The sequence below is a fragment of the Andrena cerasifolii genome, chromosome 9 (genome assembly GCF_050908995.1).
Source record: "Andrena cerasifolii isolate SP2316 chromosome 9, iyAndCera1_principal, whole genome shotgun sequence".
In the NCBI taxonomy this organism is placed as follows: Eukaryota; Metazoa; Arthropoda; class Insecta; order Hymenoptera; family Andrenidae; genus Andrena; species Andrena cerasifolii.
Window position 1 is genome coordinate 3,962,720 of NC_135126.1, and position 19,474 is coordinate 3,982,193.

A 19,474-nucleotide genomic window follows, 5' to 3' on the forward strand; every position below is an offset into this window, starting at 1 on the left:
TATATAGAAATATCCCGATACTTTTCTTCGTGCTTGGTTGCAGAAATTTCTATCGAGACTCAAAGGATCGTTGCACTAACCGATACAAAAAAGAACATATGAAGGGAAAAGAATGATACAAAAAAAAAAAAAAGAAAGGAAAATATTTTAACCGTTTTGATGGATCTGAGCTTGGCATTAATGTGATCTGTTTTTCCTTATAGATTTTATATGGTCCCTGGGAGCATTACCTGATGGTGAGTACATGAAATATGCACGAGCATTGCACAACCAAACGTGACATACCAACCGTTTCGTAACAACGTCCAATCACCCTTGACGTAAGACCATCGTTGTAATATTCACGCGGCGATCAATCATACCGCGAATCGAAAATTCCGTATTTGTTATTTGCACAGTTAGTTTGCGAGTCGCCGGGGCTCATGCACGATTCACGTGTACATACGACCGATCACATTCGTTTCAATAGACAGCCACGCATAAACTAGCATTTCTATGCAAATCACTTATTCGATCAGCAACTAAAATCGTGTGACACTTAACGTTGCTCATTAGGAGGATAACATTGACTGCACTGTTTGCAGTACGCAGGAATTTTAAATTATCATTACATTCTCTTAACTTCTGCTATTAGTCCCTTCTTTCACAGATTAAACATTGACTTTAAAAGCAACCCACACAAGAATTATCACAAATCGTGCCTCGTAATTTATGATATCGAAAGGAGGGTGAAAACTATATCACCCTTACCGCATACCGCATCGTCACAGCGACAAAGTTTCCTCTAAATGATTTTCGTACACCTGACCAACACTATGTAACCCATCGGTCCCGCGCAGTTCGAAGCTCGCCAGAGCTTCGAGCCAGCCAAGGTGGGAATAAGATTTAACGTTGTCTTATCCTCTGTTCACAGGTTTCTCACCGGCGGCGTACGCGGCATACGCGGCAGGCCGTGGCTATTCTGGGTACCCTAGTTTCGGACTGCCCTACCCGACAGGTAACCACCTTAGCCTTAACCACCTTAACCACCATAATGCGGCCCACATCGCGCCCCTGAACCTGAACTTGAACCTCATACAGGCTCAGCCTGCCCCCCATCATAATCCCCCAACACCGACACCGCTCTTTTACCATCCCAATTTGGACCTCTACAACGCCATGCCTCTGTGAACTAACTCGTTAGAATTCTAACAACAAAACTCGTCTCGAGCTATGCGCACACTCTAACCCCATTGCTACACGCTAACTGTGCTCTCGCTGTCGCGCACCGTCGTCGTCTTTGTCGTCGAGCAGCCCCGGGAACCCACGCCGCGGCGCACGCGAGTTGGGTGACGGGCAAGTAGTCGGGCCGCGGCTATAGTCAGACGAATCTCGGCTGTCGCCCCGGTGCGGAAGAGGTCTTTGTTTCTGGAACCGGGGCTTCGGCCCGAACTTCCCGGAAGTAAGGGCTTCGTCTAGACCTCCGTACACGCGGGCCGAGCTTCCTGAGACGCGGATCACTCGTCTGACTTCTCAGGGCTCGCACTACTGCGAGGCCACGTCGGTGTTTACGACGCCTTCAATGAGACGTAAAAATCGCGAGATCGTCGTTCCAAGTGGAGATCGAGATCCGCGGTAGGCGAATTAATTCCACTCGCGTTTGAGAAATATATTTTGGTCGGGGCGAATTAAAGGGGTGTGAGTTGCACTGCTTGAAATTCGTTCTCACGACCAGAGTTTTTTCGACAACGACACACATTCGGGTACGAGTTAGTAATAATTCATGTGTCATCGTCGTCGATGTTCGGACACAGTGTGCTTGTGCGCTTTACGTCCTCCGCGAGGGACATTGTACATTATTGGGCCACGCGCGTCCGCATCTGACGATCTTGCAACTTCCGCGCGGGAAGCTTCAATCGGCAGAGTGTCGGGACGGCGAGTCGCTCGATACCAAGGAGCGGTGAACATTGTACAAAGAAGGCTATAAATTATCGTATCGATATTAATAATCGTCGAGCTAAGATTTAAGGGTAACGATAAAAGGGGGCTTCGGCTGTTAGCGAACATTCTACCCCGTTCCGCACTCGATCGGCGAGATATTTGTCTAGCGATCGTCTCGCATCGTGATTAATTAAATGCATATCACGTTCACATCTATATACTGAAGTATAGCGTAGTGATCAAAGTTCTGTTCATTCTGACGTTTTAAATCACGCGTGAATTACCATCATCCACAAGCAACCCAACCCTTTTGATATTATTTCATGGGAAGGCACACTTCGTCGCGACGCTACGCCACGATATTTTTATCAGATTGGTTTTCTGGTAGTTTTTAAATAATTCAGGGTACTGCTTTCTAATGGGACATACAGTTAAATCGTTTTAATTGAAATGTCGCGAATTAAAGCGTCTAAGAATCGGAAAATTTCTCGATTCTTTTGCACACTGACTAATTCCATGATACGCTGATTTCACAAGGCACACCTACGCGAATACGTGCGCAACGTGTCGATGTAAAACTGTAGATAAAAAAAAGACTCAATTCAGCGAACTAGGACAAGATAATGAAGGGTTGATGTATGGGGAAAAGTTACGCCGTTAAATCAACCCTGTGTTTCTTACTTCGCTCGATAGTAGGTTGCGTGCCTTCAACTATCAATACAAAGCAGAACCCCGGTGGTACGGAATTTTCTTTCCAAACATCGTGGCTTTGCGATTCGAAACTGTTCAGCATTATTCCCTCCCCTCGATTAATCAATTTCCATCGCGTCCTTCGTACGAATCGTTAAAACACCCATCGAATCCAATCGACAGATTCCATCTAATGGAAACGTACCTCGCAGACTGTTATCAAATCAACGAATATATCGAATTAAAAAAATAAAAAATCTCGATGCAAAATTCACACACCAAATAAGCCTTCGACATTAATTAATATTAACCAGTTTGTTACACCAGCCTGCATTATTACGCGCGAGAAGTCCGTCGGAATTCACGCCAAGTGATCGCCATCGAACCCGCGCGAGGTCAAAGCTGTTCTCCAATTTCCCCGGGATATATTTAAATCGTTGGCCCATTAAGTCGATCGTAATTTAAAATTAATCGCACGCTCGCGGAACGGGGTAAAATGTCATTGTTAATATTGGGCACGGGGGGGGGTGTGGGGAGGGGGGAGGGGGGGGAGGGCTGGACCACCGGGAGGGCGAGTATCGATTGCGAACGATATGCGAGGGAACCGCGCCGCGGTTGACCCTGCACGCATAGATATACATGCACACATGTACACTGGAGCAATTAATAGGAAACGTTTCGAAAATGAACGCATCCACGGCTCGGTATCGGCTGATCCAAATCGAAACGGTTGATTGGAGGTAGTTGCGGGCAAAGTTTTCGGGGTCAAGCGCCCTTCACGTTGGATTCGAGCTCGAAATGAAAATCCGCGGTCCATGACGGACGAAGAAGACCAAAATGGAGTTGCAGGGCCCGTGTCGTTATACATATATACGACCATCGGAGTGAGTTTCACCCGCGGAGTTATACTCTCACTGTTAGCTTCGATTGGCTCGCGGTAGACGCGTCGCGGAAGGGTCCCTTAAGCTCCGCAACAATCATCTCTCTTCGGTTCACTTCGTTTCACGTTTAAGTTTTGTGTTTCTGGTTTATTACTTATTCTTACGTTGTACAGTGTTATCGTTTTACGTCGAGCAAGTGCAGATTAGTCAGTGGCGTTGCGTCGAAACGAACGCTCGAAAAGAACGGCCGCGTCGAAGTCGATCCACGTGGAAACAGAGAGATACAGCGCACTAATCACGTCCCCTGTGGCAGGCTTTCGCAGACGTAACACTAGTTTCAGTAGAAGCTTCTTTCGATCCTGTAACTTCACCCTTGCCCTCTGTTTGCCGCTCAGCCCTTGCTCTTACACGTCTTACTAGCCCATTTGTTCCCCTTCTCTATTGTCCATTTCTGGTCATTTCTCTGCCTAGCTTGTCTCTCTTCGCAGACTATCTCTCTCTCTCTCTCTCTCTATGTCTCTTGTCAACCTCTCTTCGTTCTCTGCACAATCACCCCGGGAAGAAGAAATTCCGAGGGAAAAAAGACTCGTGTCCCCTTGCCCCCTGAACTCGCGATGCCGCTGCTCTGTGTGCAAGCATGGCACGAAACGTAGCGAAAGAGTAACGTAGAACGTCGATGGTAGCGGACAAACTGCGACAGGTGTCCCATGCAAGTCGGCTGGACGTGAATTAACGATAAGATAGAAAGGGACACGAGCACCGAACTCTCGAGCAGAGTGCGATACTTGGAGGCGAACGCACGGCCGTGCTTCGATACGTTTCCGAGTCGATGGAGAATCGACGTCGCGCTTTTTCCCGCCTCCCCCCGCGCGCATCGATCCGTAGAAGAATTCCCGTGGACGGGCAGAAAGAGAACTCATAAATAATGCACAATGTTTTTCGGACGTTTGCTCATCCCTTCGGAACAAATTCCGTGTCCTCGTTTCCCCGTTTCCCTTTTTCCGACCCGCCCCGAAAAGGAGAAGCTTGCCGGCGCTTTACTTTCCTCCGGGGACCCGGCGTCGATGCTTCCCGGAATCGCTTCCAATTTCCCTCGCCGCCCGCTATTTAACGCATCTGAATAACTTCGCCCTGTGCGGCCGAGGGCGGCGGAGGTGGGGTGGCACGCACACAGACACACGCCACCTCGCCTTTCCCCCCGTGCTTTTCTCTTACACCGCGTTATGGTTCACGAGGCATGGCGGTGGTAGACGGAGACGGGGATATATCAAGCCACGATGATTGATCACCGTGAAACGAAAATCCTTCCCGCCTTGAAGCCGTCCGTACACTCCCCAATGTCCGAAAAACATTCGTCGGGTTAAGCCACCCTCCCGTCGCGAGGGTCGGGGCCCGACGCGCGACCGCGCGCCAACGAATTTCCTCGGCCAGAGGAGCCCGGATATTCCCCACGTCGTGAGATCGAACCGGCTCGGATTTACATTCCGTGAGAGAGATTCCCTTTGGACTGTGCAGAGAAGCTAGTACCCGTGGACGTGCCGAGAGAAGGAAAATGTATCTCTTTCCGGGGGAGGCGTTAGTGATTTCGCGTGAAATTGCTCGCTATCTGAATGGCGTTTATTCAGTCGAGACGATTCGTGGAGCGTCGGTATCCTCGCTCGAGGAGAGATAAAAAGATTTCTTCCGTAACAAGGGAGAAATAGATTCTCTGTTTATACGTCGGCTAGTTCTCTCAAAGGGGGATTTGAATGTAAAGGGTACATTGGGCGATGTGGCACTTGCACGGAGAAAGGTACTCTCGTCCTGGACTGGTAGATCTCCGCGTTGTGCATCGTCAACTCTTCCTTTTAACCCCGCAATTAAAGTTCAAGCGTGATTCGGTAGAGAAGGAGGCCATTGGTGGTAAACATTGAGCTGGATGATAATTGAATTGTTACACTGTTCTGTGTCGATTGAAATCCACGTAGCGTTACATAGCCTTGTCATTAACACTAACGAAGTAACCAAAGTAGGTATTATTATACGTAGGAAATCACGTTGTACCTCAGACTTCTTCCCAGCACGTCTTCTTCTCACTGCACACATAAGTCTAGCGAAAGAAAACCATGCTTCCCCGCAATAACGCGACGATTACATATTCCGCGCACCTAGTCACCCGTCTCGCAAAGGTACCACGAGTTTAACGACATCGACGTCACCCCTCGAAGACGCTCGGAAAGCTCTCTCTAATTCAGCGACGCGAGGATAAGGTTGCCTCGACGAGAGGGTAGCTGCCGCGAACGAAACCATTACATTTCTCTCGCCGCGTTAACGATTCGCGAGTACGGGTTCGTACGATTATTATCAATTCCCAACGAACAAGCACATGGGGCACCGTACTCGCAGTTTCTCCGTTACGACGCGCCAGCCGCATCTGGCGCGTGTATCGCCTTAGCGCGCCGCCTGATAACCGTCTCGGTAGCTCTGATAACTCGTGCTAACGAGGGGGAACGAGGGAATACATTGCGATCGCCTGTCTAACCGCAGAAACCCCGGGGCAAAAGAGAGGAAAACGGAGATTGCGCGAGAGAGAGACGGAGCACGGTCTGTTAAGAGGAATAAAACCGCGAGGGGCCCAGCGGGGCCTAGGGACTTAGGGGAACGGTGGTACTTTCAGGTGCCTTGGGACTACCGCCCCTATCGGCTGGAGACACGTCGCTGCACAGCTTCTCCGCGGAGTACAGAATCATTCCCGAACAATGAGCAGGAGCCGCGCAAAGACCTCGATACCGAGAGTCGAGGCGGGGCACGAGAAGGATGTTAAAAAGCGCGATGTGTCTGAGAGCGTGTGCACGAGAATTCACGGTGTCAGGGGAGACGCGTAGGACGGGGCGAAGGAAGACAGGGTGCGTGCTTTATAAACGGAGCGTGATTATTTTTTGGGGACGACTGGGTGAGTGAAAGGGAACGGCGAGAGGCAATGCGGGTTCTTTAGACCGACGTCGTCGTTGTGTCTGTTCCTTGACGACGGGAATGTTAGCAGGCTGTGTGAATCGTAATTTCGTAGATCGAGTGAGGGAGCGAGAGACTCGCGGAGCAAATAGATAAATCAATTCTTCCTCGGTGGCTGGTGGAACGTAGCAAACTTCGCTCCTCTTTGACACTCGCTGCTTCCTACTCTGCCCTTATAATAACGTGACATGTGATTCTCACCCATTTCTTCTTCGAACCTGTTCGTGATAACGAGCTCCCATTCCGCTTCCTGACACTTTTGCATACGAAGCAAGACGTGTCACGGATACTAGTCGCATCTTTGGCGAATTTTAACGAAGGATTTGAGATTTTAAGTGTTCCTCTTGTCTGCTCCTTTCCGTTTCTATCGAGATTAAATATCAAACGTGACTGATTTTCCGTCACGCGAAATTCCACGGTGTCGCTTTAGTTTCCGTGATAAAAAATAGCGGGAATGTGAATATTCCTTGAATGAATGCGATGTGTATATGCAACGTTGCGGGCGTAAACATTATTTATTGTTTGGACCGCGTTGTCAAAATAATTGTCGTCCTTTCGGAGGATCCTACATTTCCGAGTGAACCTCGGTCGAGTAATTTTGCGAACAGTGTGTCGAGTCATGACAATTCTGGGTTTCATTGCGCGGTACTATCCCGTATTCACTCTGCCGGGTGAATATTCATTGGATCTTGCTACGCGAGGGAAACGTCGAGAGTTGATTAAATCCGGAGTAAATCGGTTTCAATTTTAAATACGTATTAACCTAATTCTTATAATCTTCGGGCTAATTGAAATTTCCACTTTCAGCGGGCAGCAAATTAATGGCCGTTGTGTTTCGTCGAATAAACACGACATTCTGCGTTGAATAACGATTCGTAACTGTTTATCAGTACACCTTACGCCCTTTCAAATTCAAGTTACACAGTTCGGCAAACATTTCCAACCTCCGCATTCAAAATACATTTAATCTTCGTCGAACACTGCTGTCACGAAGTTCACCTGATCAACTACAACTCGACAGATTCGAAGATTATTATATCTCCAACAGCGTAGCCCGATAAAATTCGCTGAACGTCCAGAATCAACAAGCAATTCAAATTTCAAGTTCCTCCGACCGCTGGTATCTTCCCAGCTGCCTTCGGATTGACATTTCCACCCGCCTGTTATTATTTATCATCCGTCAGGTCGCGCATTTCGTCGTAGCAGCCGCGATATAGACTAGCCCGCGAGTGCGCGATCGATGGGGGTTCTCTGAAAGTACTCTTTCAACCCAGCGATATTTCCACGCGCATACATCAATCCGACGTACGATTGGTGTACGCGCTGCACGCGCGTGCACGTCGTACGCGTGCACACGCTCAATCCGAGTCCCGTCCTTTTCATCGGGGGGGTAGGTGTCGTGGTGTGTGCAAGCCTGCCGGGGCATCGGGCGAGCAAAGGGGTTGGTGCCGGGGGGTTGGAACGGGCTGGAGAGGTGCACCGTCGTATTTCACAGTCATTACCGTAACGTGTTACCGTGCGCGCTCGTTGCGCCACGCAATAAATCGTCGGTTACCGTTACCATGGATGGCGCGCAAGAAGGGAACGGGTGTCGGAGGGGTGGTCTCGGGTGTTATTGTGGCGCCCCAAACCCCAGCGTTCGTATCAACCCCTCGGGCTGCCTAGCGGCCTGCTCGTAACAATCGTAACCTCTTTTTCCTCTCTTTCTCCCATCAGCGACGGAGGCTCTTTTCGTCGTCGGACGACGCGAACTAGTCGGTTGACTGCTGCTCAGATTTCGCGCCAAAATTTCATGGTCCGTACGTGACGTTCGTTAATGGCTACGCCACGCGGAATGCACAGGTCCTCGTAAGATCGCCGAAGTTAAGCTGCGCTTGGCAAGGTTGATTCTCGGATGTCTTATCATTTAAGAATCAGTGGCTTTAGTTCGTTTAAATGTACAGGGATTAGGTAACGATGAATTGTTATCAGTTTGTTCTTCTTTCTTTTGTTAGTTTCCTTTATGGTGCTCTTTAGTTTTGTCATTTTAAAATGTTTTCACTGATTTCTTCACCTCCATTTTGGTGCGCCGTTGTTCGTCGCTGCCCGATGGGTTCGTGTTCGTAGTCACTGTCGAAGTAGCTAGGAGCAATTTCGATATAAGGATGCGAGAAACTGCATTGATACTCCCTTCCAGAAATCAGCCTACCCTGAGGGTCTTCCGGATCAAATTATTTTGTGGCTTGCGCGTGGAATTGGGATTATATTCGTATGTTGTGTACATTTTTCCGCCTTCTTCTCGAAACGCTGTTGTCTGTGTTGTGTGGATATATCCCAGCCAATCGTCAGCCACTGGCAAGAAGATTTTTCGAAGATTCTTCTTTCAATTTCCACCTGTTTTTACAGAATGGTAAAACACAAGTCCCTGTTGCTGTATGTAAAACGTCGAGTGTAGATACTCAATAATTTTAAAGATATGAGTCGTTAAAGATAATGTTCTTTAAGGCATCTATTAATGCTGTTAAAATTACAAACTTAAGAAACACCGAATTCAAAGATTGAGAACGTCGGTCTTTAATTCTCAACGTAACGTGACAAAATTTTAAACAGTAGCAGAGTTTCTATAAACGCAGTGCACTTCCATGCCTCGCGTCTCATTAACCGTTGACTAGAACTACTTGCCCCGCCTCATCCTTTCTTAGAACAGGTACTTCCAGACACATTATTCAAACCACTTGCATATTAAAACTTGATGAGTATCTGCCCCCATCATTTTACACAGATTTCAGCAGAAATTCTTATGCTACCATCCTGCAGAAGCAAGTGGAAATTCGAGAGTGTCATTCGAAGCATTCCCCGAATAACGTTTGCATCTGAAACAGCCCTAATCAACGTCGTCGCTTCTCGACGTGGCCCACGACTCCCCATAATCTCTGTTTCCCGTGCTAGCTTGTAATCTCGCGTACCCAGTCCGCTTCTATTCTCCGGCGACGTTAGACTTTGCGCTCCCCGTGCGCGTTTCTCAAGGGTTGCGCGCCCTACCACTTGTACCATACACACCGACGCTGTTGTACATATATTTCGCTGGCACGAGGCGGCGAAGCCACGCGTCGTGGCTCAAAGGAAATCTCGACGTCGCGTCAAAGAATCCCGAGTATTCGGGGGCTTAGCGCGCGTCAAGGATTTCGCGTTGTCATCGTTCGCGCGCGCTTGAAAGCGCGTGCTGCTCGCTTCTCGGGACGAATGGAATCTCGCCTACGTACGTGCTCGGTACAAATGCGCTCGAGATGCATAGATACGTATACACGAGGGCGGTCGGAGGGCGGGAAGCGTCCTCTTTCATGGTGTATTCGATACTCGCGAAGAGGAACGCGCCGCCGCTTTCGGACCACCGTGTACATACGCGCGTTAATGCGGTTACTCGTGGACGCGTGCAGATGCATGCGTGGGTGCGTGGGGTGCCTCACAATCCGTTAAGATTGAGGAAATTGGCTGTACGATATTGGTTTTAGAGAAACGAATTTCATTTGGTAGCTTTAGATGGTGTAATTTATTGATTGGATTAAGAGAGTTTATTCTGTTGGGTGGAGTGGGTTATAGTTGGGATAGAACTAAGTGGTGGCTCGAGTATATTAAGAGGCTGTCTTCGCGACGTAGATTCACCATCCTTTGGAGAAGATCTCTTTCTCTTGGATGGAGCAAGGAGACATGGAGTACAAATAGGGGAGTTGAAATTATTTGGAAGTAGTGGTTGTGCTTGGTGTGATTGACTGTTAAAAGAGTGACCAGTTGGTTCTGCTCCAAGTATAAGTATTTGAGTTATCATTGAGGTATTATTTAGTTATCATTTCTACTGATATTTTTCTATGACGTGTAATATTTAGTGTCTTACGTGTAGGGAATACAATCTTTCGATTTTTTAATGTCTATCTCGGGATTCCGGGACTAACCCCGGGAATTGGGTAATAGAAATTTTCAGTAATTAAAATGATTTATTAGTCTGAAGCATAAGCTAAAATCATTTTTCATGATAAAACAGTAGAACAATGATGAATAATAACGTCTCAATAAGTAGATAATGTCAGTAAACCATTATGAAGATTTTGCGACTTAACATTATTATTTAAATAAATCTTTATTATTATTGTCCTTATTATTATGGAATGACTATGTTCATTTATTCTGTTTATTTATATATTTTTTCAGGTATTCATAAAGTAACTCACAATTTTAAAAAATCCCAAAATTCTCAGGATTAGTTATATCAAATCCCGGGATTTTTGGAATCCAAAAAACAGCCGGGATGCCGGGATTGTATTCCCTACTTACGTGTCAATGTCCGTTTCTGTATTTCCCATTTTTTGTCTCCTTTATTAAGTGTCTTTCCAGAATTTCATGCAATGGTACGTCAGTAACTCAATGAAACTTAAGTGAGCACTTTCCACGCACAGGCCCAGGCATACACGCGCGAAAATATACATATATATATATATACATAAAAATATATATATATACGATTATCTATATATAAGAAAAAGAATTATATACATATAAATATAAATATATAAATATATATATATATATAAATATACAAAGGGAAGTATGTAAATTAACGTTGTTCATATTTGTTGAGATACAGATCGTACATAAATTGTCGATCGAATATCATTGATTTCTACGATAACGATCAACCGCCACTAATAAATAATTCTTAACTATCGCTACTTACAACAACGCGGCGTTATTCGGCAAATCAGTCTGTCTGATTACTTTTTTCTTTGTACATCGGGAACAGGATCGCTGATACTCTCTTTTATCTGTGTCTCTGTTTTTTTGTAAATTCGTACGGTGTTTCGGATGTCGAACAATCATTGTCATCGCAAAACAACGCGATACCGCGGCGCCTCTAATTACAAAGAACCGATTTGACTGACAAGCTGGCCTTTGTTCATTCGTGATTGGCCACGGCCACGCTTTCAAATACGCCCGACAATCGGTCGGAACGACCGCCATTGTCTGGCCCCATGAAGCTTTTTCGTTTCTATCAGTATCTGTTTGCAAGAAACACGAGCATCCCCCGATCGATGGGACGTCGTGACAAATCGATACGCGAAGTCCTCGATTTCCGCCCACACCCAACCCTCCGCGCCCCTCGAGTATTCCAAGAAGCTTCGATTATCGCGTGTCGATTGTCTACGTTTCCACCGTGCAGGCATTACGGCCACCTTAGTCTTACGCAGAGGCGATGTACCCGCGACGTTGAAAAGTTCCCCCGAGGTTATCGCGCTTCTGCGTATCGATGTGTCACGGTTCATCTGCGAGAACAGTGTTGGGAAAGCGTTTACGAGTCTGCCGCGCGGAAACGAGCAGATTTCCCCAATCAGAACGTTAGAGGATTATCTACAGTTCTCCCGATGTAGCCAGAATGAAATTCGCAGCGAAGCTTCCCCAACGCTGGGCAACTGAATCACTGAGTCCCCCCTAATCGCTCTGATTATCCGCGCAGTCGATTCGGAATAAACCGACCGACAAAAATCACACCCTCCTCTCACGTGAATCTCTTGACCGGCAGTTACGAAAATGTTCACAGACGCATGGCTGGCAAACTCTGTGGTCCTTCGTCAAGCAAAGCGTCGCCTGCCTCTACCCCCATTCCATTAGGTACTGTTTAAGACGCGAGATATCGAATGAGTAACGACACGCGCACGCAGCACACGCACGCGACACACACACACACACACGTACACCATCGTCTATCCACACGATCACAACACAGACGCGTACGACGCGCTGATAAGCGGGCGAACACGTCACACGTTACACACCATGGAAACACGAGAATGGCCTGCGACGCGAAGGGGAAAAAGATCAGTTGCGAAAGCGCGCAGCGCCGCTCTCGCCGCGGAAGCGGGGCGGTAAAACGTTTCACGTTCGAACAGACAGGAACGGAGGAAAGTCCGTGCGTGGAAAGAAAACGGGTAAAACACGTGAACACCGAACCAGAAACAAGACGAGAACGGAGGGAACAGAGGGAAATCGATGGGGAGAGGCGAGAACAAGGCGAGCGTCTTGGCGCTTGCCGACCAACCCCGACCACCTTCTCTCTTTCCCTCTGCTCTTCCATTTTCATCAGGAACTTCTTCTTCTCTCTCTACTTACCAGTAGAATTAGGTAGATTACTGTGTACTCCTGAATACCGTCGCTTCGAGAGGAAACCATAACGAGGATACGGAAAAAGAGTACAGAGATGAACGCACGTCCGAATCTAGGATGCCCAATGGCGAGGCTGTGCGTGTCCGTCCGTTCCTACGGTCGCAGAACCGTGTCTCTGAAACAATCCTCACTTGCCAGATGCCAATCGGACGCAACACTTTGACGCCAGATCACAGAATCCCAAATGCTTCGAATCAATTCAGAACTTGCGGAAACGCTATCTATTCTAAAATATTCAAGCGACATCTGGACAAACCGGCGGCAGTTCGAAGTAGAAACAGTCGCCCGTCTTTCTAACGCGAACGATGACACGCCCAGCATCGCCAGCCAGCCAAAACCGATAGCCAAGAAAATCCCCGTCGAAGTAAAAAAAAGAAAAAAAAAAACGTCAACGATCAACGCGAAAAAAAAGAGAGAGAAAGCTGTCGTCATTCTTGCCCCCTTCGTTATATTGTGCATGCGCCTTTTGAGGGGGAGGGAAGGTAACGAAGTGAAAGACAAGTTCGTTCGGTAACGTACAAAGCAGTAGGTGAATCGCCAGAGTTCGGGGGTAGACACTCTTGCGAAGAACTGCCAATTTACGAGGGCAATTGTGCCCGGGTTGCAATTAACTTTTACAATTACGATGCCTCTCCCTCCCCCACCCACCCCCCCCCCCCCCGATCCCTCCCCCTCGCCAAACCGTACCATTCTTGCTGTCTCTTTTCCCCGTCCCGAAATCGAGACTGGTCGCGCACCATCTTTTTCCCTGTCTGCTGCCACCCTTGGAGGATTGCTACCCTCTTCTTCATCCCCGTCAGTCTGGAAAAAGTTTAACACGTGTTTCTCTCTAGTAGACGTTTGATCTTCGTAGTGGTTGAGATGTAGTCACGTTCTATGTAATCTCTAAGCTAAAACACTTTAATCGAAAACACTTAGCGTAGGTCGTATAGATAAATAACGATATAGGCGTTCCCGGGTGTTCAAGCTGAAGCATCCTGCCGCTGCCTGATCGCCGATCTCTCGTCGCTCTTAGACCGATCGAGGCTCCCGATCGCGATCGTTGCCTGGTGCTGCTAGAAATTCTGAAAACGAACCCGACCACGATTTACCGCGTTGTCTTTTTGCAAGCACGCGACGCGCGCGATTCTTTGCGCGCGGGATATCAGATCGCACATCCTCCGGTCGGTTGTAAAGTATTGATGACACGTTAAGGGATGTTGGACGAAAAGCATTTAAGTTCCTATAGAGTTAACGAAGCACATCGGGGTTTCTAATCGCAGGATAGGTGTCAACGGTACAAGTGGGATTATGCAAGAGCCTTTCGTTTTCGTAGTTCGCAGAATTTCAATTTAAATCGAAGTCAGTGTTACCGAGGCCTAGAATGCTGCCGATTGATTTCACCTAGCGTCATTTTCTGCCTAGGTGTAGGTCTAGATTGAAGTGATTTCTTGAATAAAAGAGAATTGGCAGGATGCTGACGTTGCGATACCGCTATCTCTTATCCAGAGCAAATTACATATTGCTAAACGTAGAGTAAGGCATCCGCTAAGTTAGGCGAGAGTAAAGAACGTAAGAAAGAGAATACCGACCCTCGTAGAAGAGATTACTGCACCGAAGCAAACTGCCCCCCACCCAAAAAAAAAAAAAAAAATGGAAAGCCGTTCGAAACGAGAATAATCGTGCTTTCTGTATCGTTCTCCCGTTTTACCTTCCTTTACTCCTGTTCGATGTCCCCGATCTCCATCCTCGGCCACCTTTCTGCCGAATATTTGAAACGAAACGTCGAAGCAAGGTACGATTAAAAAAATAGACGCATCTGAACCTCACTGTCTTTAAGAAATTCATCTCCTTCGCATCTTAATTACTAACATTGGCTTTCAAACATCCCATTATTATTGCGCTCAAATCTTCAGTATTCCTCCTCCAACAAGTATTAAACATTGCGCGAGAAAAGACACCGCGAGCTTGAATATTTAAGCGATCGCTCACTCGGAAACAGGCACACGTTAGTAATTAAGGCTGGATCTCAATCCTAGGGAAGCCCGGGGGATCTATTGTCCCACCATTCCAAAGAATTCTAAATAGCCCGAAGCAAACATTTTCGAAAATAACTGTGACTAGCCGTGACCGTTAATTGGACAATGAATAATCAATAGCAAGGATTCATTACTAAATGTAATTATGTAATTCGATTCAGCGCGTCGCGAGTTCTCTTTCAGCCTTGCTTTTCCGATCGTTCTTCCCGAATACTTTACACCCCCACAACCCTCCCGCCCCCCAATAATCCAATCCCCTCCCCCCGTTGTAACGTAGCATGCGTTCGCGAAAGCTGTGATCCGATTTCTATTGCGTTTTCGAGTCGTCGTTAACGAACGAGAAACGAAAGATAGAGGATTCGCGGATCTCGATGGGATCGCGAGCCACGAGACCGCGTTAGTGACGAATAATTACGTGGGCACGATTCAAGTTGCGTGCACGGAACGAAGAAAAGGACGCGACACGTCCTCGTACCGATACATTAAGAGGAAGCGAAGATTCACGAGAGGAGCGAATCATCAGGTTTAACGCTCGTTTTTGCATGAATTATAATTTCGTCGACGAAACCAGCGACGTGCCTCGAACGAGAACATGGCGCGAACCATCTGTGAGACAGAGGGGGAGAGAAAGAGAGAGAGAGAGAGAGAGAGAGAGAGCGAGGGGTTGAGAGAGGGACATTGAGTCGCTGGTTGAATATAAGCTGACGCCAAAGAGAAGACACATCTGTCCTGAGCTTATACATATGTTAAAGACACGATGCTTAAACAATATTATTGATACTTTTATGCGTGGCTATAGTTCGCTCGCGTTAACGTCACCGTCCCCATCCAATTTTCAACGATCAGAGGACAAGAGAAATTTGTTCGCCTCGATCACTGCGCGAGATCTTACGGCCTTGATTGCTTGATTTTCGATTCCCCCGGTGGATTCTAACGATCGCCTCTTGGCCCGGGGGCGAGGAGAACAGATGCCAGAAAACGGCCCCACGTCTCCGGTGGCGGCGTACACGGAAGCGACGCGGTTAACGTTATCGAGCTATGGTCCGATTGTTGCTACTCGTAAGATTGTTGTTATACCGCTGTGATCGCGCGTGGGTTTCTATAATACGTTGCCCGATCCGGAGATCCCGTTTGATCGTCCGCGTTTCGCGCTCACCGAATCGTTTGCGAGATTATACGCAGTGCCCGGCGGCACTGGCATCCGTAAGAACACTTGAAGACACACGCGTCGCTGTCGTCACAATAAGTTGGTGAATTGGGGAAACGTTCGAAACATTATACCGTCCATGATGTTGAAATATTTATGGGGATCGCACGATAATTAATCGCGAATACGAATACGTTGCGCGGATCGGTTTCTATTCGCCATTGGTCTTTCTGTTAGTAGCGAACGGTCGGTTCGCTCGGTGATTCCGACAGACGTGTCCATCCCCCGCCAAGGGAAGGGAGAGTGATTTGATACTGATTTTACTCGATAAATTTTAATCCTCGCCTATCGAAAATCTTTATCGCCGTTGCTTTCATCGAAATGATGTATATTGTATATATATTTTAACGCTCGTTACGGCTGCTCGGATGCTTTCCTTTCTAAATCTAGTTTACCTTCTGTCATCGCCGCGAGGAGACGAATGGTATCTCGCACGCAATGTTCTCTCAGGAAGTCACTTCAAGTTTTCTTACCCATGCTTACTGATAATATTCGACTCATTGGCAGGTGAGAGAGTTCTATGTATATTATACGTATACGTATATGTCGTTCTTCGTGTAAATTTTTTAAAAGTGAAAAAGGAAAAACCGGTAAAACTTCTTCTTTGAAACCCTGTGAGCTCTAACGACGATGCGCCTTGGAAAGAGGATATTTGTAAAAGACGGCGAGACCATCCGAGAATTTCCGAGACCATCTCCTACCAGGGTTCGGGCAATTTATTAAAAAACACCAACGATAAGACGAGAAACGAATAATAATAAGAGGAAATCCACAGTCAACGAGAGTTTTGTAAACGTTCCAAATGGGCACTCGGTAGAAAAAGAAAAGAAAAAAAAATATGAAAGAAAGAACGTAACAGCTAATTGTCCATCAGAGATATCAATCTCTTCATCTGCGTTGAAGCAAAACGAGGAGAGGAACAAGTTTATTTACACGTGCGTACATATTAACGACACACAATGTAACGATTCGCTGAAGCTCTATTATTATAATAATTAAGGATTATAAATAATGAATGTCTGTAATAAATAAAAACTACCACGCAAACGGATGACGTTGAAAGGTAGAAAGCATATCCATGAGCGTCTTCATAGTGAAAGAAAGGATTTTCCAACGATTTGGATTGAATTTATTGGTATTTCGATTTGAATGAATATTTATTAGATTACGAGATTTTCGTTCACTGACGATAAACGTCTATGTCTTTCTTCCAGTATGGGACAATGCTTTTCAGTTCGAGTTACTATGAGCTAGGTATCATCTGATCGGTACGCTTCTTTCTTGAAGCAATTGAGGTATCCTCACATTTTTCCACTATCTGTCAGTTTTCATCTCGCCGCATCCTTCTGGCGAAATTGGATTACATTCTGGCATTAAAAAGAGGAGATAAATCATGTAATTGTGTACTTTTGAACGAGTGCTGTTCTGGTATCACTGGTGCGCAACGAGGAAAGTTGAAGGCAACGAGCAACTTTGACTTGCATTTTCTAGGACGTACTCGAAACTTGCGATGCTGGGTTAAGCGCGTTCGTAAGGATATCAAATATCACGTTACTCGCATCTGTTTAATTAGAATTATGATTTAAGTGCTCGTTAATGGAAGAGCTGTGTTGCCGAGTTTTGCCTCGTTCTTGACATAAAACATATCAAATCACGAAACTTATCTAATATTTCAGCTGCATTATCGTTATCAAACGTAATTAATGCACTCTTCCAAGTAAAGTCCGTGTAGAAATTAATTAAGCAATTGGTTTCTTTAACCCTTCGTTGACACGCCTACTTTTCCGATCAATTTTGACATACCTGGGTGGCTCACACCCAGAGCAATTTTCGAACGACTGCCATTCTCATCTAAAGAATCCAATTATTATGGAAAAAATCATGGATCAATTTCAAGGTATCTAGAATGTATTCCAATAGTGTTTTGATTGAAATTTGATCGCAGTTTTTGTAAAAAAAATCTAGATTACCACACGTCGAAAAAAGCGAAGAAAATCTTTTAAAAATTGTAACTTTTACAAACATCAATATTAGAATCTAAAAATCTACAGAGTTGTAGTTGGGATATAATACTTTGAGAGAAAAAATAGTTTGTACGTCGTCTTTGGAAAGAAAACTATTTATTTTGCATATAGAAGGTACAGAGCGTCAAAATCAGCTTATGGGTGGCTCACACCCAGAGTGTCAACGAAGGGTTAGACCTCTAACGATTACAAATCACCTCTTTACAATTCTTCAAAATTTTTGCAACTTTCCACTAAAAGCCTTCTCACATTCAGACACCTTTGTTGCTCAGAACTATTTTAACATCTCAAATACATTCGCACAATTACCATATTCTTCTATCATCACCAAAACAATAAACCTATCCGAAATATCAATCGCGGACCACAAAAGTGTCGCATGTGAGAAACCTCTAAGGAAATACGATCGCTATTACTTCCTACCACAGAAGTCTAAGCAAAGACGATAAATATTGTGACGCGACGCGTGGCAAAACGTGTGCCTCCTATGGGGCTTAATCCAGCAGCAGAGCGCAGTAACTCCCACGAAACCTAGCGTTACTATTAACCTTATGCCCGTTAAACTTCTATAATCGCGATGTCCTGGGGAAAAGTGTGCATAATATAAGATCGGTGATGTCTGTTGTTGGGTAGGAGCGGTCGTGTACCGCGCACTGGGGCCAAGGGTGGGCCGAGTGTCCGTGAGCCCCAGCGGGGGTTGCACCGGTAAGCTTCAACCCCAAAGTGCCAGGTTGTTCCACCAAGTTCTCGTGTTCTCGCTCGTGTTGACGGTAATCGTAATCCGTAGTACGTAGTACGTACCCAAATTCCACGTACACAAACATAGACACCCACGCACACGCACGCACACACATTCGCGCTTAGTACACGTATTTTTCCTTTCTCCGTGTCCTTTCGTTTTTCCATCGTCACCGTCGCGTCGCGATTTACAAGACAGCAGCCACCGACGCGTATTCGAAATACCGCCACGAACATCCGTTAAATAATTACTGTTTTCATACCGAAATCTCGGAATAGAATAAAATTGTATCTTGTGTTTCGCTGCCCGAGAGCCACATTGTCGCACGATCGATACGGGGATTCTCCAAGTACAATAGGAGATCGGTTGTTTGTGGTAGTAAATAGATAATTAGCCTGGATGAAATTATAGCGACGTTCTCTTTTGTTCTGTATGAAAATAACGTGGATGAAATGCCAGAGCCATCAATGCAGCCTATTGTTCGGTAATTAATACGAGTGTGCGGAATTTATATTTCAATTAGCGCGTCGGTTAAGCAGTTTCGTGAATAAAACGATTTAGTATTTCGGATTACCTTTTCGTGTCCTCTTGGAACTTAAGGGGGCACTCTAGTGTAACTGTCCGCTTTTCAACGCCATCTTCGGGAATTTATTTAACGAAAAATATAAGTTTATACTAGCTGGCGTTTTGCCTGCGTATTAAGGTATGTTTGAAGTAATACTCAGATTTTTTTTGAACTTTTTTATCGCAGATATTGTCGGTGGCGCGAGCTTCTTCAAAAAAATTCTTTTCCGACGGGCGCTGGTGTGGGA

At 46.2% G+C, this 19,474-nt stretch overlaps 1 protein-coding gene across 12 annotated transcripts in view; it reads left to right on the forward strand.

Annotated features, from left to right (window-relative positions):
* Rbp6 (RNA-binding protein 6) overlaps positions 1-19,474 on the forward strand; it is a 792,696-nt gene that overhangs the window by 740,053 nt on the left and 33,169 nt on the right. For 10 of the 12 annotated variants that reach the window (XM_076819590.1, XM_076819583.1, XM_076819582.1 and 7 more), the window contains 2 exons: positions 204-236; positions 914-997. In XM_076819590.1, the coding sequence (XP_076675705.1) occupies positions 204-236; positions 914-997 (117 nt within the window). Of the gene's footprint in view, positions 1-203; positions 237-913; positions 998-18,556; positions 18,629-19,474 lie in introns of all 12 variants that reach the window. The other 2 variants (XM_076819584.1, XM_076819585.1) reach the window with 1 other exon arrangement.